Here is a 26,723-nt window from a genome sequence, read left to right as displayed (position 1 = left end):
CTCCCACCCCTCAAAGTTAGGAACCCTAGTTCGAGAGGCAGAAGGGGACCCAGGGATTTATTGTCAGATCTTCACTTAGGGAAAATCACTTTGCTAACTGTGGAAGATGGATAGAGACTAGAGGAAGGGAGCAACTCCCATCTTCACCTGGTACCCTCATTATTTTTTCCTCTTTTTCCAGCACCCCACCCCCAGGGAAACTTCTTCTCAGATCCTCAATTTACAGGTAAATTGCAGGTATAAAAGAAAATATAGGGAGAAAAGAAAATCCCTGCCCTTCTCTAATAGGGAGATAATATGGGACATTGTTGTTCAGTTATTTCAGTTGTGTCTAACTCTTCATGACTTCATTGGGGTTTTCTTGGCAAAGATGCCGGAGTGGTTTGCCATTTCCTTCTCCAGGCTCATTTTATAGATGAGGAAACTGAGCCAAACAGGGTGAAGTGATTTGCCCGGAGTCACACAGTTTGTGGTATCTGAGGCTGTATTTGAACTCAGAAAAAGGAGTCTTCCTGCTCAGTCTAGGCCCTGCTCTCTATCCACTGCAGCGACGCTTAGTGCCTGTATGAGACCTTGACAGAGCTTCAAATTGCAGTTTTGCAGGCTTATTCCTTTTGTAATCTTTACTGACCTTTATTTTAAAAAAAACCAAACCCAAAAAAACCTGTTGTGGAAATACAAAAACTTGATCAACAGTCTTCCTCTCTGACCACACTGCCTGCCTCTATAACGGGAAATTTCAGTATATACATACAGTGAGACTTCCTCTGACTCAGGTAGCCTTAACTTTGACTCTCCTGCCCTGCACATTCACTCCACCACATCCACATACAGGGGAAGGCACACCCTGGTCAATAATGATCAAGAATTGTGAAATTCTTCTGTCTGACCATATCCTCCCATCTTTCCCTTAGCCTCCCACTCCTCTTAAACCAGGGGTTCTTAACCTTTATCATCTGTCATAGATGGACACATTGGGCAGTCCAGGGAAGCCTATGGATCTCTTTCTCTTTAAATGCATAAAATAAAATGGGGTTTACAAAGGAAAACCAATTATATTGAAATATAGTTCTCGAAATTGATTTTTTTTAAAGTTCAAGAAACAAGATTAAATACCCTCTTTTAAACCTATTCATCCTCACCATGAACTCCAATCCCTCAACCCTTCTGTTCTTTCTCGGGCCTTTGCCCGCCCTGACTATTCTGTTTCTGAATCTCTTGCCTGCTCCCTTTTCCTATCACCACTCATGTCTTACTAAATCCCAGCTCTAGATTCCTGCCTCAGTCCTCCATCTGTACTTCTACCGTGCTGCTGAACCATACTGGCAGAAGTCATGCTACCTTGCTGAAGAGGTACATCAAATGGGTGCTCATTGCTATAAGGCAATCCTTTTATTCTTCCTAATTAACTCTCTATAGCATTCCCTACAGTAATCTTTCTAAGCCTTCTCTTCTAAGGCTCCAAAAATCCTCCTTCCTTTTCCCTTTCAGCAGAACACCTCCCTTCATACTTTATTGAGAAAACCAAGACCATTTGCCGTGAGCTCCCTCTTCTCTACATCTCGCAGCCCCTTGGCATCATCTCCCATTCTCTCCTCCTTGACTTTAGTCTCTGTTGAACAGACAATCACTCTCCCCCCTGATGCCAACCTTCTCCTCGTAGCTTTGATCCATCCTTTAACTTCACTAGCAGATTGTCTCCCAGATCATCCCTTCTTCATTAATCTTCAGTCTCCCCTGAAAGCTAGTAGGTTTTCATCTGACTCTACCATCCCCTTAAGCTCCTGTCCTATTTCTCTATTCCTTTTCACAGCCCAACTCCTTGAAAAAGCCATCTTGTCTTCATTTCCTCCCCTGGAAGTCTGACCTCATAACTCACCTGAAACTTTTCTCTCCAAGGTTACCAATGGTCTATTAAAAAAAATACATTTTATTGATATCTTTTGTCTTCACATCACCTAAATTTCACACTGTATGCCTCTCTTAGCTTTTTAATCAGATTGGCTAACGGTTTATCAATTTCGTTAATCTTTTTCAGAGAAGCAGCTTTGAAAATATCAGAATGCTCAGCTAGCCATGTTTATTTATGAATTGTAAAACAATGTATGTAAATACTGCATGATACAAAACCACATCTGTGTCTATAACAAATTTGATCTTTTGGAGCTTTTTCATCACTGGGCTCCTGGCAGGGTTAGCGGTGGTGCTACTCATTATCCTCGGCATGATGCTCTAGCTATTGACTCCTGTACTTTGTTTACCCTCCTAGAGAGGGTAAACTAAAAAGAGCATGCATATAAAATGAGATTTTAGCTTCTGTTGAAATTGTCCTTTTAACTCAGGCTATCTGCCCTGTTGAAAGGTAATGTGGGATAGTGTATGGAGAGCTGGCCTGAGAGCGGGAAAGACCTGGGTTTAAGCCCTACCTCTCATATGTACTGGCAATATGACCCTGGGCAAGTCACAACCAGTCAGTGCCCCAGGCATCTTTTAGAAGGACCAGTAAGTTGCAGAACAGTTGGAGCTCTGCATGGATAGAGGGGTTTTCCTCACTGGGGTGGGAGGTAGGGGATTCCCTCAACCAGTGATCTCACAGGTCACAACTATCTGTCTTTAATTTAAGTAGTAACTTATTAGTAGAGCAATTTTTAAAACCTAACACTGGTTGCTAGAGTTTGACAAGGTTTAAGGCACAGAATTCAAGTCCTTGTGTCCTAGGCCAGGGCCTTCCTGTCACCACACTACTTATTGGACAAGAATTCTAGGTTAGGAATGTAGCCAAGTGACAATGACCATATTAGGTGAAATAGGAGTTGATAGCATGTGGGAATACCACTGGCCAAGGGCTAGTTCCATTTTAGAGTTATGCCATCTTTGTGTTTGCCTTCAAAACGTGTGTTTAAAACTAGGATTTAGCCAAACCCCATACTGGTCCCCAGCTCACTGCTACAATTAGTACTGTCCTGTGGCAGTTTCCTAGTTGTGTTGTTTGGCCTCAAGTTCTAAGTAAAATTGTATGTCTATAGAGCAGTAATATTGGCTCGATCTATTACATCTATGAAATATGGGCATGCTGTGAACATTGAGTCCTGCTGAGTAGGGCTATAATTTATAGGCATACTTGACTTTACAGAATCCATATGTTCTTGAAACATGGGCTGTAAAGTAAATTTTCCAAAATCTAATCATTTTCCCATGAATTTCTACTTTTAAAAAAAAAGTGCTGACAGATTCTCATACATTTTAGGCTGTAAGATGTGATGAAAACACACTTCAGTGATGCAGAATTTCAGAGATGGAAGAGACCTCAGTGGCCATCTAGTGCAACCCAATATCCTCCCTCCCCCCAAAAAAATCCTCATTACAGCATACCCAACAAGTGTTCCTCTAGCCTGTGCTTGTAGCCCTCCACTGAGAAGGAGTCTACCCCCTACTGAGACAACCCATTGCCCTCTTAGATAGCTCTGATTTTTAGGAAGTTTTTCCTGACATTAGATTTCAATTTGCTTCTCTGCACCTTGAACCCATTGCTTCTGGTTCTGCCCTCTGAGACCAGACGGAAAATGTCCGATCCCTCTAATGTTTGACAAATCCTTCCAATGCCTAACCATTGCTATCACAAGTCTTCCCAGTTAAACATTCCCATTTCCTTCATGGACTCAAGGTCCTTTACCATCTTAATTTTCCTTCTCTGGACACTCTCAAGCTTGCCAATTTTCCTCCTTAAACTATAGTGCCCATACTCCAGATGAGGACTAATGAGGGCAGAGTACAGAGGAACTATCACTTCCTTATCCTGGAAGCCATTACCTGTCTTAATGTAGCCCAAGTTTATATTAACTTTGTTGGATTGCCACATTAGACTAACCGCTGCTGTCTAATCATGTCTCCCTCATCCTGTACTCATGAAGTATAAGACTTTGGATTTATCTTTATTGAATTTTTTCTTATTAGATCTAGCCTGATGATCTAATCTCTAACTTATCAGGATTGTTTTGGATCCTGACCCTGTCCTCTAGTGTGTTAGCTATCCCTCCCATCTTTGTGTTATCTTCAGATTTGATGAGCATACCATTTATGTTTCCATCCAAGTTACTGATCCTTTGAAACACCACACAACCAAGTATCAATCCCCTGGGCACACCACTGGAGACCTTCTGCCAAGCTGACATTGAGCAGTTAACAAATATTTTGGGGGTCCAACCATTAAACTGATTTTATCCTCTAGTCTAGTTCAGATCTTTCCATTTTTTTCCCCACAAGAATCATTTGAGTTACTTTATCAAATCCTTTGCTAATATTTAGGTAAGTGATATCTGTAGCATTCCCCTGATGGATCTGTTCAGTAACCCATCAAAAAGGGAAATAACGTTAGTCTGTCATGACCTGTTCTTGATGAAGCTGTGCTTGTTCTCTTATGATCACTGCTTCTTTTGCCCTAGCCATCTCTTTAATGATCTAATTTAGAATATTGCCAGGAATAGATGTCAAATGCACTGAGCTAGAATGGCAGTCTGCCCCTTTCCCTTTTTTTTTAAATTGGGACATTTGCCCTTTTCTGTTCCTATGGTACCTCTTCCATTTCCATGGTCTTTAAGGCTCCACCATCCATCTCATCTGCCAGTTCCCTTGGTACCCAAGGATGTTGTTCATATGGCCAGGTGTCTTGAATTCATCATGGGCAACTAGGGCCTCCCTTATATTCTCTTATCATGGGTACAGACTCCTTGTCAGCCATGTTGTTATTGTTGTTGTTTATTCTGTCATTTTCCTGTGCAGTGGCCATTCTCTTTGCCAAAGAAAATTGAAACAAAATAGGAATTGAGTAGCTGTGTCATCTCTCGGTCATCAAATATCTCAGCCACCGAGCAGGGCTCCTCTCCCTTCTTTGATCTCTTTTTCCCCAGCATAGCTTAAAACCAGCTAAGCTAAAAGCCAGGAAACAGACTTGCCTTGAGCTGTTTGTTGTCTGTTGTCAGAAGAAGGCTAACATGATTTACCCAAGGCTACTTAGGGGCTATTAGTACACTGAGAGGGTATTTGTGTTCGCCTAATGGATCGGTGCTCAGGGTACAGGAAATGACTACATGAGAGAAACAGAAGTAAAGCAAGGTTTATTGCAGGGAGACATAGGAGCAGGTGACAGCCAACCAGTGACCTGAACAACCACACATCATCCAGGACCCCAGATTCCTGTTAACTGGGGGACAGAGCAGGTCCCTTTAATATATAGCCTGTAATAAAGGGCCACCAGTTGGATGGAACCACTGCCTGAAAAAGTGAATCACTCCACACCCACTGACATGGGAAAGCATTTTCTCCCCCTCAGGAGCTAGGTAGAAGGGTTAGAATGGCAGCTCCTTGGGAACAGGGATTGTTTCATTCTTTGAATTCCTAATCAGTCAACAAGAATGTGCTAAACACTTACTGTGCACCAGGCATTGTGCTAAGCGCTTCCTAGCTCCCAGCATAGTGCCTGGCACATAGTAGGCACTTAATAATGGCTTATCAGCCAATCGATTGTTTTACAGAGGTTGCCACATGGCTGAGCCTGTGACTCTGGATTGTTGCATCCCTTGTTTCAAGATGAAACCCTTCCCTAGCTGATCTTGAATGGAGCAGCACCTTTGAAAAGGGGGAGATGGGGATGTGGTGAAGCTCTACATCCCTGCCCTATCTCAGATGAGAAAGCTGTCAGCTGAGAAAAATTCTTTGTCATCAGTGCTTGGGAACAGGAACTGTAGTGAAGAAACTTAAGCCAAACCCAAGACATGAATATGTGACTATCAGACAGGCGTCACTGAGGTTAGCGTGTGATTGGGGCCCTTTCAGGCTCATTCACAAGCGAATATTATAGCTGCTGTCCCCAGTGTTCTACTGGGTTTAGGTTGGTTTCTAGTACACTTTGGAGAGGGGAGGAAGAGAACAAGCATTTATTAAGTACCTACTATGTACCAGGCACTGTGCTAAGTGCTTTCCAAATATCATCTCATCTGATCTTCACAACCACCCTGTGAGATAGGTGCTATTATTACCCCCATTTTACAATTGAAGAAACTGAGACAGGCAGAGAAGGTTAAGTGACTTTGCAAAACAATACCTTATCAATAGCTAGCATTTATATAATTATATCATGATGTTATCGTTTAAGGTTTGCAAAGTGCTGTACTTATGTTATCTTGGTCCTCGCTACAACCTTGTGAGGTAAGTGCTGTGGTTATCCTAAGGTAGACAGAGATTAAGTGACTTGCCCAGGGTCACACAGCTAGTAAGTAGCTGAGACTGGATTTGAACTCCTCTTCCTGACTCCAAGTCCTGATACTGTCCAATGTACCACCTAGCTACCTTATTATTACCCTCCTAAAAGGCAACCAATCAATGAACTCTTGGCCTATTTTCCCATCTCTGCAAAATCTTTGAGAATAATCCACAAGTCTCCTTCAGGAGCTATTCTTGATAAATATATGAGAACAGAACAAACAAGCAGGATATTTTCAATAGCTTCACAACTGTGGTTACTGAACGATGTTGTGAAGATGGGGCCCCATTATGATTTGACTACGTAAAAAGAATTTGATTTTAGTAGAGTAAAATTTCCTACTTACGGGCCGTTCTCCAACAAAGTTTCTCCTGGGCATTTGTCCCACCCAGCTCCCTTGAAAGACATAACACCAGACATAACACGTTCAATGACCCTCTGATTACGAACGCCACTTGAAATGTACAGTAGAAAACTGTATGTTTGCCAAAGGGCTTTGCCGTTATCGTGGAGGATCACCAGTGCAGAGTCCAAATGGAAGCAAGATTTCAAATGACATCCTCCCTATGATTCTCTTTGTGGATGACAGCATGCTGATATCAGCAAGCCCTGGAAAGTTACTTCTTGAGCCCCCTAAGTAAAAGCCTGTAATTACTCAAGGGAGTTTGACTTTACTCTCCACACAGGAAAAACCAAATGTATGGAGATGACCTAGAGTTCAACTCCAAGGGCTGCTCCCTGAATCACAAGTCCATATTTTTATCGCCAATTTTCTTACAGTTATGCTATTTGCTGTCAGTGAGTCATGGAACAGCACAGTCTCTGAAGAATTAAAGTCATAGGTCACCGCAAAGGCACATGGGTATACACAAGTGATTGCAACATATTACCATCAGAGGAGTGCCCAAGAGAAGGTGAAAAAAGATTTTATTAGAGAAGTATATGGCCATTAAAGGTAGACTGATCATGAGGCAAGAGTGAGGGATAATCAATGGGTAGCCCTTGTGTTCTGGTGATATCTATACAGGGTCCAGAGATCTAGGGGAAGACTCCCTGTGTGTTGGGAGGATGGCCTGTGGAGGGCATGGATTGGAGCCACACAGGGTGGGAAGACCTACCACGTGCTAGTTGATAGGGATACAGTGACAATGAATGAAAAAGCCTTACTCATAGGGAGCTCACGTTCTAATGAGGGAGACAACAGGTACACAGATACATATATCCAGCATAGATATAAAGTGAATAAAGTAGTTAGATACAAGGTACTTTGGGTGGAATCTCATGGTCAGATCCACACTTAGGGAAAGTCATTTTGACAGCTGTGTAGAGGATGAATTGGAGTGAGGAGAGATTTGACAAAGGCAGACCAATTAGGAGGCCATTGCAATAATCCAGGCAAGAGGGGATGAGTGTTTGAACTAAGGTGGTAAAGGAAGAGAAGTTCAATGAGAGAGATGTCGGGAAGGTAAAAATGGCAAGATTTGTTTGGCAACTGACTGGACGGGGGGATGAGGAAGCGTGAGAAGCTCAGGATAATGCTGAGGTGATGAACCTGAGAGGCTGCTATGATGGCGGTACTTTGGACAGAAGTAGGAAAGTTTGGAAGTGATGATGACTGGGGGAGGGGGGAGAATACTTAGTATATTTATTTTAGTATATTTAATTAGCATAATTATTTCTTACCATAAGGCACAAAGATGAAAATTCTCTTCCTCTTCCATGTAACTCATTTTTCCATGGTTACAGTTAATAAAAGGGAACAATCTTTTTTTTTTTTAATATAGGTCATAAACTGAGGCTTTGAAAGGAATAACCTCTTCTTTTGCACAAAATCTAAATGCTTTTTTTTCCATATAAAAAGGTCTGATAGGATTTGTTCTATGTGCCTCTCTTATCCCTGCTCAATTCTTAAGCAACTGTGACCTTTGAGAATAACCATATCCTGGGATAGCAAACCTCCAGAAACCCATTTGAACCTGTCACAGGCTTTCTAATGGAAGAAATGTCTGAGTAATACAGATTGTGAAATTCCCACCTAGATCTCATTCAGGTGAGATATAAGTAAACTCTAGAGAGCTGACAATATAATTTTAACAGGATGTCGGACTGTATCACAGTGTTAGCTTAGTTTCCAGAAGGCCAAAGCAGTAATTCAGGTGCCTTTACAGACTTTCCAAAGCACCAAGATAGTAGGAAGTGAGTCCAAATGGAAAGTTAGATCCAGTTCAATTTTACTCTGATGCAATCTAGGGGTACTAGGAACTTCGAAATGCAAGGGTACAGGGCAAGAGTCTTCCTCGAAAGAATTCCACCACTCAAGCCTTCTTTCAGTCCAAATAAGTGAATTTATTAAGACATGGTTGGGTGGGTGAGATTCCTAGTGAGTCTGTGCTTAATGGAGATGAGAATGAAACTTTTGTACTGAGAAAGGGAGAAAGGGTCAATGAAAAGATCTTGGTGGGATTAAGGAGAGGCAAGTAGCCTGGGGTGGTTTGGAGGTAACTGGAGAATGAGGGGCTGGGCTGGGGCAAAGGGAGTAGGGCACGATGAAAGGACAGTTGAAAGGGTTATACTGGAATGGACCAGATGCCTCAGATGAATGCCAGGGATCTGGGCTGCTGAAATTTGAGGGGAAGTTCAAGGACCCCTTTTTTTAGGGGTCCCATTGCTCCATCAGCCCCATCAACTCCAGTTTTACAGATGAAGAAGTTGAGGCTCAGAGAGGGGAAAACGCCTTGCCCAAGATCACACAAGTAATAAATAAGGACTCAGGTCCTCCTGACGCCAAAGACAAGGCCATTTCTGCTATAGTGGCTTCATGGCCTCTGGATGGCTTTGTTGGCCCTCTTTTCCTGTGCTGAAGTTATGACGTGGTTGAAGAGGTCATTGAAGAAATTGACTTCCTTGATCTTTGCATTTGAATGCCAGGGAGCTATAATTGTACCATTGTAGTACTTTGTATGACTGGATGATTTACAGAATACTTTACAACTGAATAATAAAGTGTTTTGTTATGTAGGCTATCAAAGGTGTGGTTAAAAGTTAGCATAACTAAGATTAGATGTAATTGGCTCTAAATTTCTCATTCTGAAAGTTTCTATTACTAAGACTGTGGGGGATTGAGGAGGGAGTTGGCTGAGGCCAGGTATGCACACCTGTGGAAGGTTTTGTTGTTTGTGTCAAGATGGTCCAGGACTCTTTTTTTTTGCTGGAGTGGCTCACCACCAACACTGGCCAGCAAGTGATATACTATTTTTGGGGGGCCATAACAACTCAGGCCGTGGATGAGGTTCTGAGGGCCTGCATTCTACCCCCAGGGAGGAAGAGCCTGCTCTGAGGTGATACTGGAGTTTGAAGAAAGCTAGAGATTGTGAGAGGCCGCGGTGAAAAGGGAGAACCTTCTAGACATGGTAGATCACTTGGTGGGAGACGGAATATCCCCACAGTAAATAGGACACTTAGGCTAGCCTGAAGAATACCGATAGGGGAAGGTAGGTGAGCTAAATTGGGAAGGGCATTAAAGGCTTCTACAGCAGGGGATGATGTGGTCGGATCTGTGTTATAGGAATATTACTTTGTGCAAAGTCATCAGCCTCACTTTCTCTTCCTGAGTCATCAGAGTTCAGTGGCAGGACAAAAGTCCTATGGTAATGGCCCAGGACACAGTGGATGACCCTGATGTCTTCCATGTCTGACCAAGCTCTAAGTGCTCCACAGTGCCTACTTTAGCTGCCTTCATGGCTGCTGGAATATATTGTTCTCATCCACCCATTCCTCCAGGGAAAGTCTATACATGCTTGGGGTAGACATCTAGCTCACTGACAGGTTTGAGGCCTGTGCAACTCTGCCTCACTTAAATCTAATTCACCACAAGTCAAGACATCACCCATGATATCATTGGTTCTCTTTGAAAACAAAGGATGAACAGCAATATTACTTTGGTAGCTTTCCAGATGTTGGAAAGGAGGATTGAGAGGACTGGAGGCCCGGAGACTAGTTAGGAGGCTCTTGAAATCCCAGAAGTAAGAGGTGATAACTCAAGCTAGGGTGGTGGCTGTGCCTTCACCAGGGCCACATTGGGAATAAAAGAGAATTACATGATTTCTGCCTCTACCCCCACACTCTTTCTCTTTCAAAGCAGGAGCCCAGGTACTCAGAGCCCTCACCCAAACCTCCCTCCATCACATCTCTCTTCCTGGGCTTCTAAGCTTCTTGACAAGCCAGCCTCCCATGCCAGGCAAGCCTTTCTGGTAACCCAGGCCTCTGAAGCCACAATTTAAAGCTCCACACCCTGTCCCCTTTAAGCCCGTCTCCCCCATCTTACCTAGTGAAGTGTGGTCTGCTAGAGATAGCCAACTGAGCAGATCACAATGCCTCCATGCCTGCTTCACCTGGCCAACTCTTGTCCGTGTCTTTATATAAATGTTCCATAGAGCACGAGTTTGTCACCTTTTTGTTGTTCTCCCAGACCCCTTTGGCTCCAGTCTGGTGAAGCCAAAGGAGACCTCAAAATGATGTTGTTAAATCCATCGATTAAAATACATAAGATTACAAAGGAAGTTGGTTATATTGGTATATAGTTATAAAAAATTTTAGTGAAATTTTTTTGGAAAAAGATTTTGTGGGTCCCTTGTAAAACCCCCTTGCTTCCCTGCCCCCAGAGCATCCCCTCAATATATTGGAGGCAGTCCTGGCTCCTTTCACTTTTTTTTTTTTTTTTTTTTTTGTGAAGCAAGTGATTTGCCCAGAGTCACTCAGCTAGGAAGTATTTATCATGTGTCTGAGGCTGGATTTGAACTCAGGTCCTCCTGACTCCAGGGCCGGTGCTCTATCCACTGTGCCACCTAGCTGCCCCTCCTCAGTTTTGCCCTTTGTCCGCCAGAGGCCCACCTCCCTCTCCTGGTAGAGGTAGCTTTTACCTACATATTGCATACATCATGGTCCCTCTTGGGAGCTTGCTGCAGGTGGCTTATACCCACTCTTTCCATTACACTTTGAGTCGCCTATGCTTTGAAGTTTCTTTTTTTGGAGGTAGGGAATGGTTACAAAGTCAGACATTTGGTCTGCCTACTCCTACTCCTATTCATGGCAGCCTACTCCATCACCCAGTTATTAGACCCATCCTAAAGCTTTTGTTCTTTTAGCTGAAGCCTTGAGTATAAATATTTGTTTTTAAAATAAGTTTTGTTTTAATCTCTGGAGGTTTCTGGATGTGTCTTTGCCCTGTCCCCTCCCCTAGCCACCCAATGGAGTCTCCTTTGCATCCATGCTTCACCCCTGATTGTGGGTATCACCTAAGGCTCTTTACCAGACCTTTCTCTCGCCACTCTCACTGGATGGCCTCATCAGCCCCCACAGGTTCAATTATCCCTATGCAAGTAGCTCACAGAGTTTTATGTCCAACCTTTGTCTCCCTGGCAGACATTTGGATGTCCCATACGCATCCCAAATTCATGTTGAGTTTGAGCCCCAAACAGAACTCCTAATCCTCCCTAACACATTCCTATTTCTAACCTACCTGTTTTTGTTGAGAGTACCACTGTCCTTCAGTCAGCCAGGGTTATGCCCTTGCAGTCGTCCTCAGTCTCTCTCACCCCCTGCTATACAATCGGTTGTTAAGTCTTGTCGATTCTACTGCCACGGTATCTTTCACTTCCATCCCCTTCTCCCCACTCACGCTGCCCTCACCCCCACAAGCCTTTGTCACTCTCCCCTCAGTCTATTGCACTAGCCTTCTCCTGATAGTTCCTCTTGATTGTATTCTCTGCCCTCTTAAATTCATCCTTCGTGCAGCTGTCAAAATGATATTCCCAACTCAAAGGTCTGGCCAAGCCACTCATCCACTCAAAAAGCCTCAGTGGCTTCCTGTTGCCTCTAGGACCAAATAGAAATTTCCACTCTGTTTTGGTCCTTAAAGCCCTTAACAATCTAGCTCCAGCCTCCCTCCCTTTCTGGCCCTATTTCACATTACTACCCCTTTATATTCTGGACTGGGCAACTTGCTGTTCTCTTACACATGGTGCTAGGTTTTGCTTCCATCCCTCTCACCATTACATCATAGGCTGTCTCCCGGGCCTGGAAGGCATGCCCAGAGACAGGTAGCACTCCAGGCCTGGAGTGAAAAAGATTTGAGTTCAAATTTAACCTCAGATGCTCCCTAGCTGTGTGACCCTGGGCAAGTCACTGAACCTCTGTGCCTCAGTTTCCTCAACTGTAAAATATAAATAATAGCACCTACCTACCTCCTAGGGTTGTTGTGAGGACAAAATGAGATATTTGTAAAGCACAACTCCTGGCATGTGGTAGGTGCTTAATAATAAATGTTATTCCCTTCCCTTCTCTGGAATGCTTTCCCTTGCTTCTGCATAAGAAATCCCTAGCTTCCTTCAAAGCTTGGGGCAAATACTAACTCTCACAAGCGGCTTTTTCTCAGCTGCTAGGGCCTCCCCACTCCAATTGTTTTCTATCTTTTTTTTTAACTTTCTAATAGTAATTGTTTCCAATTACATGTAAAGAGAATTTTTAACATTCATTTTTTATAAAATTTTGAGTTCCAAATTTTCCCCCTCCTTTCCTTTTCCCCTCCCTAAGATGGTAAGCAATTTGATATAGGTTATATATGTGCAATCATGTAAACCCTATTTCCATATTAGTCATGTTGTGAAAGAAGAAACAGAACAAAAGGAAAAAAAAACGCATAAAAAAAGTGAAAATAGTATGCTTTGATCTGCATTCAGACTCCATCAGTTCTTTCTTTGGATGTGGGCTATCTTGCTTATATACTTTGTATTTACTTACCTGTTCTCTTCCTTGAAGACAAACCCTGTTTTCATTTTTTTGTCTTTGTACCCCCATTTCCTGTCACAATGCCTGACACGTAGTAGGCTCTTAATAAATGCTAGTTGATTAACAAAGAAAAGCCAATTTAGCAAAACTGATTCATACAGCAGCCATATCTGACAGTGTGTGTAACATTCTAGACCCTTTGCTTCCCACCTCCTTCCCTGAAAGGAGAGAAATGCTTTTTACGCTCTATTCCCAAGACCGTTGATTGCTCATTAACATTCTTTTTGTTTATATTATTTTAGTACTCGTGTAGACTGTTCAACAGATTCTGTTTACTTAATTCTCGATTAGATCAATCAAGTCCTTCATTCCTCCTTTCTTACAACACAGTAATATTCTGTTACATTTATGTACCTCCATTTGTCCAGTCACTTCCCAATCACTACCTACTACGTTTCCAGATTTTTGCAATCATAGTTCTGCTGTGATTCTTTGGCATACATGGGGACCTTTCTTTCTGTGTTTGACCTTCTTGAGGGGTAGGATCAGTAATGGGATTGCTGGGTGGAGGGTAAGAATATATACTGTTTTACAAAATGGGTGGAATGATTTACCACACCATCAACAGTGTTACTATGGTTGTCTTCCCATAGCTCCTACAGCATAGATTTTGCTGTCCTGTGTCACCTTTGCCAACTTGAGCATGAGGTCAAACCTCAAAGTTGGTATAATTTGTATGTGTGTGTAGGTGTCTTGTATTAGTGATTTGGAATAATCATTCACATGGTTATTGATAACTTGCTGTTCTTTCGGAAACTGTAATAATAATAGCATTTATATAGTGCTTTCAGATTTACAAAATGCTTTACAAATCATTATATTATCTCATTTTATCCTCATAACAGCCCTGGAAGGTAGGTGCTGTCATTATCCCCATTTTACAGATGAGGAAACTGAGGGTGAGAGACACTGAGTGACTTTTCCAAAGTCACACAGCTAGTAAGTGAGTTCAAATTTGAACTTAGGTCTTTCTGACTCACTTTTGACTACTCATCTGTCTACTGGGAAATGGTTCTCGGTCTTATATATAGATATTATACTTTTATCAAAAATGTGTGACTCAAACATTTTCCCCATTGGACAGTTTCTCTTGCAGATTTTTTTAAAAGTAAGAATGAAGAGGGGATAGCACCTCCAGATATCAAACTATATCATAAAACAGAAATCTTCCAAGTTATATGGTACTGTTAAAAAAGAGAAAATAAGATAGTAAATAGTTTCTGTTTTTTTCATCCCCTCCATCCCATGTTTAGTTAAGGATTCTCCCTCTCCCCCAGCTGTGAAAGATACTTCCTTTCATTTTCTTTTTTTTCCCCACCCTTTTTTCTTTTTTTTTTAAATTTATTTATTTTTAGTTTTCAACATTCATTTCTACAAGATTTTGAGTTCCAAATTTTCTCCCCATTTCATCCCTTCCCCCACCCCAAGATGGCATGCATTCTGAACACCCCTTCCCCTAATCTGCCCTCCCTTCTATCTCTCCCCCTCTTCTCTTATCCTCTTCCCCTTCTATTTACTTCTATTTTCTAATCATTTTTTAACAATATGAGCTTTTATATTTGGACCTTATTTATTTATTTGGAACTTATTGTGGCTTATGGCATAAAATAGTGCTCTAAACCTAATTTCTGTCCTACTAGTTCTTATCAAACGGGAGCTTTTTCCCCAGTTGTCCATGTTCTTGGCTTTATTGAACACTGGGCTGTTGTCTAAGATTATTTCTAGGTCTTGCTTAAAACTAATCTGTTCCACTGATCTTTTGGCCAGTACCATACAGTTTGGAAGATTTCTGTTTTATAACATAGTATGAGGTCTAGAGGTCTTATTCCCCCTTCATTCCTTTTATTTCACTATTTCCCTTGAGATTCAAGACCTTCTATCCCTCCAATTGAATTTTGTTCTTAATTGTATATTATATTTTGTATTATTTAATTTATTTTCTATATTCTCTTTATCTCAGTGAGAACTTGGTATAACACTAAATTGGTAAATTAGTCTAAGTAGTATCACTTTTATTGTATTGTCATGGCCCAATTATTTGTACTCCTTTATTATTGTAAGGAATGTTTTATAACTGTATTGATTTAATTCTTGAGTTTGTTCAAGATAGTTGGTGATTTGTATGTTGAATCAGATCTCTCTCTCTCATTTTCTCCTGGTTTTTGTTGTTGTTGTTGTTGTTGTTTCTATTATATAGACATGTTGATGATGTCTATGGATTTCTTTCATTTCTTGCTACTTGCCTGAAACTATTGATACTCTCAATTTCATTGCTGTCTCTTAGGGGTTTACTGAGCAAACCGTCGTTTCATTGGCCAATACGAATCTTTATATCCTCTGTGATGTTTATGCCTTTAATTTCTTTCTCTTATCTTAATGGCTATTGGTATCATTTATAGAAACGTGTCAGATAATAGTGAAGATAATGAGGCATCATTGTTTTACTCCTATATTTTGGGCACAAAGTGAATAGAGCATTGGACTTGGAGTTAGGGAGACCTATATTTGAATCCTGTTTGAAACACTAGCTGTGTAACCCTGGCTAGATCACTTAACCCTTTTGAGTATTAGCTTCCTCATCTGTAAAATGCTAATAACACCTGCATCCCAAAGTGGTATAAGGACCAAATGAGATAATACATATAAAGAACTATATAAACGTCAGCTAATATTATTACTGTTCTTGGGGAAGCTCCATATTTTTTCTTTTTGTATTTTAAAGTAATTTAAAAAAAAATTTATGAACTTGACAGTCATCAGCAGACATGAACATTTCCATATAAAAAGAACAGAAAGAGGATTGCATGGGAAACAGTGACTCTATCATGCCCTCTCTGAATTTCATTCTGTTCTCTTCTGTATATTGTTATGTTTCATTGTTGCTCTTTTTTTGTATCTAGTATTTTTCCATTGCAAATAATGATAGGTTTGGGTTTTAGGGCTCTCTCATGTCCAGGCTTTTTAGAGTTGTTGTGGAAATCAGTGCTGCATTTTATACAGGGCTTTTTCTCAGTCTCAGGAATATAAGCATTTAGTTTTTGTTGTTTATATGATGATGCTAATTGTTTCTTTAATGGTAAACTATCTTTTCATCCATGAGATAAATCCATCTTGGCCACAGTCAGTGATTTTTACCTGTATTGTTGTAGTCTTTTTAAGTAGGATTTCATTTTAAATGTTTTCGTTGGTATTCATTAATGAGTTTGATTTATGGTTCTATTTTTCTGGTTTAGCCATTAGTTCTATGTTAGTCTCCTAAAATGAGCTTGGTAGCATGACTCCTTTCTCAGTTATTAAGAATAATTTTTGTAGCGTAAGTTGCTATATTGCTTTTAATACATTTGATAGAATTTACTTGTAAATCTGCTTAGACTGGAGTGTTTTTTCCCCTTTGGTAGTTCATTTATTACTTGTTCAATTTGTCTTTCGGAGGATGAATTGTTTAAGAGCTCTTGGGTATTTTATGTTTTTCTGAGTAACCATTCATTTCCATTTATGTTCTCAGACTTGTTGACATATACTTGAATATAGTGGTTTCTGATAATTTCCCTGTTGTGAATTTACCTTACTCATTTTTTATTTTGGCTACTTGATTTTCTTTTCTCTCCCTTTTAAAAATCAAGTTAGCTAAAGTTTTGTCCATTTTGTTTTCTTTTTAAAAAAAAAGCCTTTGGTTTTGTTTAGAATGTCTGTTATCTTTTGTTTTCAATTTGATTGCTTTATCTTCTAATTTTCAAGGTTTCTTCTTTTGTACTTATTTTCAGTTTGATAATTTGCTTCTTTTCTATTTTTTTAAGTTACACACTCAGTTCATTTATCTTCTCTTTCTCTATTTTGTTAAAACATGTTTTCAGAGAGATAATTTGCCTCTGAGAACTGATTTCCCTGCCTTCCTCCTGAGTCTCATTGTTATCATTCTCTTATTCCCTTCCCCTCCCCCCCATAGGATTACCAAACTAATAAACGAGGGGAATGCTGTCAATATAGTTTGCCTAGATTTTACCCAAGCATTTGATCAAGTATCTCCTACTGTTCTTATGGAAAAGATGGAGAGATGTGGACTAGATGATACTAGAACTAGACGTATTCAGGAGCAACTGAATGGCCAGACCCAAAGAGTGGTCATTAATGGTTCCATGACATCTTGATAGGAAGTCTCCAATGCTGTGTTCCAGAGATCTGTCCTTGATCCTGTGAATTTGATCATTCTTATCAAGGACTTAGATAAAGGAAGAGATTGGCATGCTCATCGCATTTGCAGATGACACAAAGCTGAAAAGGAGAGCCAAAGCATTGAATGATAGGTCAGAATCCCAAAAGGTCTTGACAGGTGCAGAACCTCTGGTCCATGCCCCTCTACGAGATCTATGGATAGTTTTTAGGGAGTTGGTGAACTTGAATGGGAGAAAAATTGAATCTTTGTTTTTCACTAACTTTTGAATTAAACTTAGCTTCTCCTTCAGTTATGAATCCACATTGCCGAAGACAAGAAAGGTTAAGAACCCCTGCCCATTGAGATGACTCTAATAAGATGTTCACTAGGGGCAGATGTAAAGTCATATAGTTGGGTTCAAAAAAATTAATTTGACAAGTACTGGATGTCAGAGAAATGATTTATCTGAACAAAGATCTGGAGCTTTTACTACAAACTCAATATCAGTCTAAAAAGAGAATGCACAATCTTGGGCTACATCAAAAAGGACATAGTTTCTAGGAATAAGGAAGTGCTAGTGTTCTTTGTGGGCAGCAGGGTGGCACTGCACTAGAGTGCTGGTCGTGGAGTCAGGAAGACCAGAGTTCAAATATGACCTCACACATTTACTAGCTGTGTGACCCTGCCAAGTCATTTAACCTCTGTTTGCCTCAGTTTCCTCATCTGTAAAATGAGCTGGATAAGGAAATGGCAAACCACTTCAGTGTCTTTGTTAAGAAAACCCCAAATGGGATCATGAAGAGTCAGACGCAGCTGAACAACAAGAAAAAGTGTTTTTGCCCAGTCAGACCTCACCTAAGACATTTTGTGGGCTATTCTGGATGCTGCAGTTTAGGAAGGAAGCTGGTAAGCTCAGGAGTGCCCAGAGGATGATATGGGCCTTGAGTTCATGCCAAACGAGGATTGGTTTAAAGATTGTTTACCTGAGGATTCTCACTTCTGTGCCCTCTGTTTTCAGTACTTCTGGGAAATTTTATCATTTCCTGTGGTCTGGTGTTCAGGCTTTTTAATTCTTAGTGATTTTCTGGGAGGAGGAAAAAACCTATGATTCTTAGATTCTCTCCCCATGTTCTATCTGCTCAGTCAGTTACTTTGGCTTGTGTAGATCAAGTCATGTGTTTTTTCCGTTGTTGCCATTCTTTGCTTTTGTTTTTGCCAGATCTTCTATCACATCTGTCTTTTAAGTTCTTCTTCAGAGACTTTCCATTTTCAGAAAAACACTCTTATATTTTCTTCATTATCTACTCTCTTGTTTGTCTCAGTGATTTCTTCTTTGTGTACTTATTTCCACTCTAATTTCTTATTTTTCATAATTTTATGTGAGGCAGTTAAATGATAGAGTGTATAGAACACAAGATTTTGAAGTAAGAAAGACCTGAGTTCAAATCCTGCCTCAGACACTTATTAGCTGTATAACCCTGGGCAAGTCATTTAACCTCTCTCAGACTCTGATAAGTTTCCTTATCTGTAAAATGAGGGTAATAGTACCTACCTTACTGAGTTCTAGTGAGGACTAAGTGAGATAATATAAGCAAAGGGCTTTGAAAACCTTATAGTGCTGTACTAGTGCTCCCTCTCATTTTTCTATTGGACCCTACATCAGGTAATTATTGCTGTTCCAATATGTCTAGGAATCTTGCATAATTGATTGTCTTATTTTCTTTTTCATTGGTGGTTTTTGGTTTGCTTTCTATAATGGCATATAATTATTCATTGTATTGTGACCCTTTTTGGCTTGGTTGCTCATTTTCCCATCTATATTTCCGAGTCTCCCAGTTGACTTATCTGCTTGGGAGAATAGGCTTATGCGCAGCCTTTCTTGGTTGACTTTTGGGGTTATCAGCCTTCCTCTTTTATTCTGGTGCCCTGCATCAGGCCTGCTTACTGTTTGATCAAACCAAGAAAGGTAGTTTCTCCTGCTCAGGCCCCATGAGCTAGGTTTTCCTTCACTGGAGAAGAGACTGGATGCCCACTCAAGGTCTCTCTGAAAAATTTTCGTGTCAGTGGTGAGATGTAGTAGATGCTGACACAGGGCCATCTAGTGTGGTGTGCCCACATCAAAGAAGGCGCTGTGCTGTATGAGTGAAGCAGAATCACAGTAGCACAAAGGAAATGTGAGACGTACAAATCCAGAGACATCTCCATCCCAAATTTTCAAACGGACTATTTGTGCCTGATCTGTGGTAGAGCCTTCCGAAGTCATATTGGTCTGATCAGTCTCAGTCGGACGCACTGTACCTTGACCCCAACAGTGATATCATTAGTCCTCTTTGATTATGAAGGACGAACAATAACATTAACAACATGTCTTCCTTTAATTTGGTCACAGAAGCCTCTTCCCCTCTAGCTAGCTCAGCACTTTTGAGTCTTCTCTTCACCCCCAACAGTTTCCCTCCTTTTCTGTTAGAAACTGTGTACTTTCTATATTTTCCATCTGTTGGGGCATGGGGTGAGGAATAGAGACTTCAATGCTGTGAGGGAACAGGAGAGCAGCCACTGCAATGGAAACTTGAAATGCAAGGTTATTCTTGCTGGGTGCCTAGCCCCTAGAGAGGATGAGGAAGGTTAGGATGAGTGGGCACTTCATGCAGAGCCGCTGTTATTTCAGATGACCTTACATTGTGAGGTGGTGTTTTCTATGTGCTAGCCATCGTTTTAATGACTCAGTTTGGCACAATTTTTGCTGTTTTGAGGTTGGAGGTGAGGACATTGATGTTGCAAACAAGGGACCAAGGATGCTCCTCAGGTTGGCCATCTAGTCCAACTATGAGAGCAAAACTCTAATGCAATATAACCAACAAGTGGGCATCCAGTCTCTAATCCAGTGAGGGAAAACCTAGGCTAAGTCCTTCATTTTATAGGTGAGAAACTATGGTGCCAGGAGGGTGTGACTTGTTTAAGGACACATCATGGTACAGACTGGATTCAAACCCAGATCTTCTGACTTCCAATGCAGTACTCTTTCCACCTGTTCTAGACCAGGGCTGACTCTGGACAGTACAAGAATTCTGGTTTGGGATTGGACCAAAATGAGACACTTGTGGGCCAACTGGCAGTTAACAAAAGGTTCCATGCTCATAATAGCATGGAAAGGATAGCCAGCAAGGATCCAGCATCTGGTGCAGTTAGGGGAAACTCCCCTCCTCCATCTGCCATGGCCAGGGGGTCAGCAGTGCCATATTAAGCATAAGGAGCCCACAACTCCTCCCTTGTTATCTTTTGTACTTCAGTGACCAGGAAGCTATGTCAGTGGTTTGACCCTCAGTCACCTAGACCAATTAAGTCCTGAGGATGGTTTACATTGCTTTTTAGGGGAAAAGTAGCTTAGTCTGCATGGGGTAGATGTCACTCCTCTGACACTACCTCCAACATGCAGTGACAGATATGCGACAGTCAGAAGCCTGGAGGTGAAGGCATACAAATCACTATGGGAGAATAGCTATTGGTCCAATTTATCTGCAACAATAATGAAAGAGATTTAATGTAAAACAAAGCTGGACAAGTAGGTTGGGGGGGGTGCTGATTGTGGAGGGCCTTAAGTGTCAGGCTAAGGAATTCTTAGATAGTCTATACGATAAAATATATTCAGTATCTTATGGAACCCTTGAGGTTTCTGATGATGCTTGGTAAATATCCTTTGTTGAATTAGAAATGTTAGAATAAGCAGAGAGGTTTAGCCTTCTGGACCCTTAAGCCTAGAGTGGGTCAAGGAGCAAGGAGACAGATTTGTCCTAGTAATAGCTATCGTCTGCCTAGTTTTGTTTTTTTTTAAGTTGGTGTTAAATACACGCTTTTCTTCCAGCTTTTTTTTTCCATCCACCTGTGGTTATCTTCACTAATGGACTGACCTATTCCATTTTGTTAGTTTGCTAGACTTTTGTTGGCTTTTAAAAATTACTTTATTTTTAGAAGTATTTATTATTTCTCCCTACTGCCTCCCCAAATTGAATAATAAAAAAGTGAAAAATCAGCCTCGTAACACATATGCATAGTACAGCAAAATAAATTCCCAATGCTTGGCACAGTGCCTGGCAAATAGTAGGTGCTTAATAAAAGGGATTTGACTGCATTGATTGATCGACCATGTCCAAAAATGTATGTTTCGTTCTATATTTTAAATCCACTCCTTCTCTAGCAGGAGGTGGGCAGCATGTGTCATCTTCAGTCCCCTGGATTACTGATTTAGTCACTTAATCAGAGTTCTTAAGACCTTTAAAGTTGTTTTTCTTTATAGTGTTACCATTGTCTACATTGTTCTCCTAGTTTTGCTCACTTCACCCTGCCTGGGTCATAGAGGCCTTCCTTGCTGGTTGCCTTTGAATTTGTACATTTCATTATTTCTTATCACACACTAATGTTCCATTACATTTGTATAACATAATTTGTTTAGTCATTCCCCTATAAGTGGGCAATGCTGCTTTGGCTACTGTGAAAAAGAACTACTATAAAATCCTTTTGCAGACGTGGATCCATTTCCTCTTTCTTTGATCTCTTTGGGTTATAGACTTGAGTGGTACAGCTGAAACAAAGGGATTATGCATAGCCTACTGACTTCTTGGTTATAGTTCCAAATTGCTTTCTACAATGGCTGAACCAATTCAGGCTCCATCAACAATGCATTAGCTTGCCTGTTTTTGTAATCTTATTCGTCATCTTTGACATCCAAAGGGTGTGAGTAAGGCAGAACTTCTGAGTTGCCTTCATTTGCATTTCTTTAATTCTTAGTGATCTGAAGCATTTTTTCTTATGGTTGTTAATAGCTTAGATTTCTTCCTTTGAATACGACCTATTTATAGCCTTTGACCATATGGGGAATAATGACACTTTAGACTGACTGCTTCCTTTGGGGAGTATTTAGAGAGGTATGAAAATTGGTCCATCTTGAAAATAAATATAGATTTACCCATAGATTGGATTTAGGGGCATTTTTTTCTTACTGTGAATAATTTGGATATGTAAAACTTGATGTATTTACGTTGTGAGTTCATACAGCAGCCTTATTATATACTATAAGCTACATACAGCTTTAAATAACTTAGACTTGTATATTATTTAATGCATGTACTATCTATACATAAGCATATATGCTACTAAATATATGCTTATGTATAACATAAGAGAACCTTGTATACTGTTTCTGCTTTTTTCCAGTCCTGAAATTCCTAGGTCTTTGAATGGAGCATTAGTAGAATGTGAATTTCTACCTCATAATGGATTGGTTTGTACCATCAAGGCAGTATGCGATTTTCGTTTGTCCTCAATCAAGCTTTATATATCCTATAAGGCAAAAAAGCCTAATGGGATTTCCTCCAAATAGGACATTTGAGCGTCACTGTTATATCTTGGGTCTCAGTTCAGACTCTCTCCAATGCTCTTCGGTTCTGTGTAGTAATGAGTGACTTAGTGATGTTTGTAGTCCCTATGTGAGTGCATAAGGTAAAATGGTCTGTTCTGTCCACTCCGATAACCTGTGTTGTTTCCTTGTGTCCTAAAATGATTGACCATCTTGCTATAGCTTTCTAGGGGTATGGTTGATTACACACCATATGAATATAGGGTGTCCCAAAAGTTTTAGTGCTGGGTTAAGCTTTAATAACTTGAAGTCTGTATAATAGCAAAAAGTCCTTAGTAGCCAAAGCCTTAGGGCGGGGTTAAGCCATTTGAGCTGAACCCTGCCCTAAGACTTTTGGGACATGCTGCATTAACTTCCTTTTCTGCAATCTTAACATTGTCAGGATGCTTTGTTTTCTTCTTGAAAGGGGTCCTGTACAACCGGATTTCCATGTGAACATCTTATCAAGCAAAACTGTCCTGTTTTTCTTCCTTTTACAGGTGCAGGAGACATTGTCTCAATCATGATAGGCAATCTGAAAGGCACCAAAATTTTGCAGTCTATTCAAAGAGGCATCCAAGTCACCATGGTCATTGAAGTAGGGAAAAAACACGGCCCCTGGATGAATCATTATTCGATCTTCTTTGTCTCTGTGTCCTTCTTCATTGTGACGGCTGCAACGGTGGGCTACTTTATCTTCTATTCGGCTCGAAGACTAAGGAATGCCAGGGCTCAAAACCGGAAACAGGTTTGTAATGGTCCTTTGCTGAGTCTTTTTTATTCCACTGGGCTGTTTACCAGTAGTTTGAATGTTGCCTATTTCAATGTACTTGTGAGCTCTGCTGTGTACCTCGGCAGTTCATAAAGTGATCTCTGGGTTGAATAATACCAACACCATGCATTCCCATTGCCTCCTAAATTTTGCAAGACAGTCCTGTGATGTAGGGGTGTATTATGATTCCCACTTTACAGGTGAGGAAGCTGGGCTTCTCCAAGCTGTAGTAACTCCCCAGCATCACATAGCTATAAAGAGTTCGAGTAGGATTTGAACTCAGGTCCCCTGTCTCGAAATTCAGAGCTCTATCTGCTAATCTCTCTCATTCTATGTCAAGTAGTACCTTTAAGCACATCAATTTCCATCCTCTTCTCCTGAAATCTTCCTCCTTTTGTAAGTTGTGGAGGAAATTAATCCTTGACCAAATCCTCTAAGGCTTCATTTAGAGAGTGTAGTTAGTACTCTTTCCAACATAGCAAAGTGAATAGAGAGGAGCTGTATTCACTGTGCCCAGAGGCAGGCAGGCCCATGCTTATTAAAGTTGTGCCTCAAACACTTATTAACTAGGTGATCATTGGTAAGTTACTTAAGCTCTAAGAGGTCCACCTTCCCCATCCATAAAATTGAAATAATAATAGTAATGATTACTGTGTGACCATGAGCAAGTCACCTAACTTCTCTGTGCCCTAGGCAACTTTCCTAAGTTAGGGAGTGGCTGCTGTGGTTGAGGGAATTTTCTCTCATTGGCTGCTGCCTGCCTATCCTAATGAAATCACAGATCTAGTTTAAAAAAAAAAAGCGCTTGGGGGGATATGTGGGTGGATTATTGATTTGCAAATTATTCAAAACATTGTGAGTCTTTCTCATTTCACATTTATTCCCCTTGCCACCCTCTTAGGTCCCAAGCTATACCGGAGTGTGGGTGGAAATGTGACTGTTAGAGCAAGGACTCCCAACTGATTGTGTGACTGCATTCCAAAGACGAATCGAAATCATCTGAGGGACACCTTTTCAATTATATTTTGTAAAGTGTCATGCTGTACAGTTATCGTTCCAGGAAGATAGGATCATTTTTGGCCAGGATGGTAATAGACAGAAATAGTGCTGGAAGGGCTGTGGGAAGGCAAGCGTGCTAATGAGATACAGCAGAGCTTTGAATTGGGCCAATGGTGGGGGATGACCTTTTGGAATTGGGTGAAGAAAGTCAATGACCTGTGACCCAGCATGAACCCCAAGGAGGTCAAAGACAGGAGAGGCCCCAAATGTGCCAAAATATCCATAAGCAACACTTGTTCTGGTAGCAAAAAGAGTTCCGTTTTGACCCTATAATTAACTAGTGACGTGTGCCACTAGCTGCTTTTCTTCAATCCTTTTCTTCCTTGTCCCTACAAAATTTGCCAAACTCAAACCCTGAACTACTCCCACCATCTGCCTCCACTTCTATTAAAGTATTGTCTAGCGTTAATCAAAGAAGTCATGTAGCCTTGGTGACTGGGTCCACTCCAAATGAGCAGATCTTAATTGGGCCCTCACTGCAGCAAAACAATCCTTTTTCTCCTTCCTAATTAATTAATTCTCAATCAGATTCCCCATAACAGCTGTTTCAAACCTTCTCTTCTCTCCTCAAACCTGTGACAGCAGCCCTTTCTCCACCCACTCAGCCAGAGGACCTCGACTCATACTTTGCTGACGAAATAGAGGCCATTTCCTGCCTGCCCCCCCCCCCCCCCGCCCCCACCAGCTCTTGCTCTCCCTCAGCCCACATATCCATTCAATTAATTCCCAAGTGTTTCTTGTTGAAACTCTTTCTACTACATCTTTTATTCTATCCCCTCCATTTCACTCATATAGCCAGTTCAAGCCCTTATCACTTCCTGCCCGTATCATTGGCAACCAGCCTCCTTCCTAATTGGTTTCCTGTCTCAAGTGTCCCCTGACTCCCAATTCATTTTCCACACAGCTACCAAACTAATATTTCTGAAGCTCAGGTCTGACCATGTCACTCCCTTGCTCAATGACCTTCACTGGCTCCCTGCTAGCTCCAGGATCAAATACCAGTTTATTTCTCTGTTTAGCATTTAAAGTCCTTCACAGTCTGGTTCTAACTTACCTTTCCAGACCCGTTATGTATCACTCCCCTTCACGCTCCCTCTAAGCCAGCCAAACTGGCTGCCTTGCTGTTCGTCATACGTTCGGTCTCCCACCTCCTTACCTTTGTACAGTCTGGCCCCCATGCCTGGAATTCACTCTCTTCTCACTTCTGTCTCTTAGAATCCCTAATTTCCTTCAACGCACAGATCAATCACTACCCCCTAAATGAAGCTTTTCCTGATTTCCCTCTCCTGGGTCCGTATCCCAACCAAAATCACCTCATGTTTATATGTTGTATACAATTATGTATGTACATGTTCTCTCCTCCCTCTTGAATGTAAGTTCCTTGAAGACAGAGACTATTTGTTTTTTGTCTCTGTATCCCCATGACCTAGCTCAGGGCTTGGCACATAGTAGCCACTGAAGAAATGCTTATTGATGGATTGAGGACCCACATCAGTATGATAACAGATCTATTGAATTATGCAAAGATGAGAGCTAGATAATTAACAAATTGATCTGACTTTGTCAAGGGTTATTGATGCTTGTGAAGTATTGGGGCACCCTTAAGCTGGTGCCTTAGAACTGTGGTTTTTGTTGTTGCTTTTTTCATTTTTGTTACAATATCAGCAGAAGTAGTCATGGCCCTGTTTTGTAGATGAGGAAACTGATGCCGTAAAAGAGAGGTAAGTTTCCGATTTGGGGTTTGATGGACCATCATCATCATTGACCACCATCAACATTACTAAGAGCCTAATTAGATGTGCTTGAGGTGGTGCCAGAGAGGCACTGGGTGTATGTTGGGCAGAGAAGTAATAGAAGAAAAGCCCTGTGCCAAGACCAAAATGGATAAGAAAGGGTCTTCATTATGGCTGAGCATCCATCGCCTGGCTGATGTCCATCAGACATTAACAAAGATGTAGATTGTGCTTATTTGGAACTTCTCGATTTAATGATTTTATTAAATGGTAGCTTAATATTTCATGGGCTGTTAGCACGTCTAAATGATGTGTGTTTAAGCTGAGAAGAGGGATCCTGAGTATTTACTCTCTTGTTCCCTGGGAAAATTGTTAGCACAAGCATTAGAACAGACACCGTGTACTCCTTTACTGATAAATGTGACCTCTTGGGCATACTCATACATTGGAGCTTTGAATTTCCACCCATATTAAAAAATTGGCAACAGGTAATTGGTTATAATAATGAT

The 26,723-nt window shown here is 41.0% G+C and overlaps 1 protein-coding gene across 4 annotated transcripts in view; it reads left to right on the top strand.

Annotated features, from left to right (window-relative positions):
* Window positions 1–26,723, top strand: part of RNF128 (ring finger protein 128, E3 ubiquitin protein ligase) — a 120,618-nt gene that overhangs the window by 64,640 nt on the left and 29,255 nt on the right. For all 4 annotated transcript variants that reach the window (XM_027845594.1, XM_027845597.1, XM_027845595.1 and 1 more), the window contains exon 2: window positions 23,151–23,398. In XM_027845594.1, the coding sequence (XP_027701395.1) occupies window positions 23,151–23,398 (248 nt within the window). The remainder of the gene's footprint in view (window positions 1–23,150; window positions 23,399–26,723) is intronic.

Source organism: Vombatus ursinus, unplaced genomic scaffold (assembly GCF_900497805.2).
Source record: "Vombatus ursinus unplaced genomic scaffold, bare-nosed wombat genome assembly UNPS02014982.1, whole genome shotgun sequence".
NCBI lineage: Eukaryota > Metazoa > Chordata > Mammalia > Diprotodontia > Vombatidae > Vombatus > Vombatus ursinus.
The sequence above is the reverse complement of the archived record's forward strand: the minus strand, read 5'-3'. Positions and strand labels throughout refer to the sequence as shown.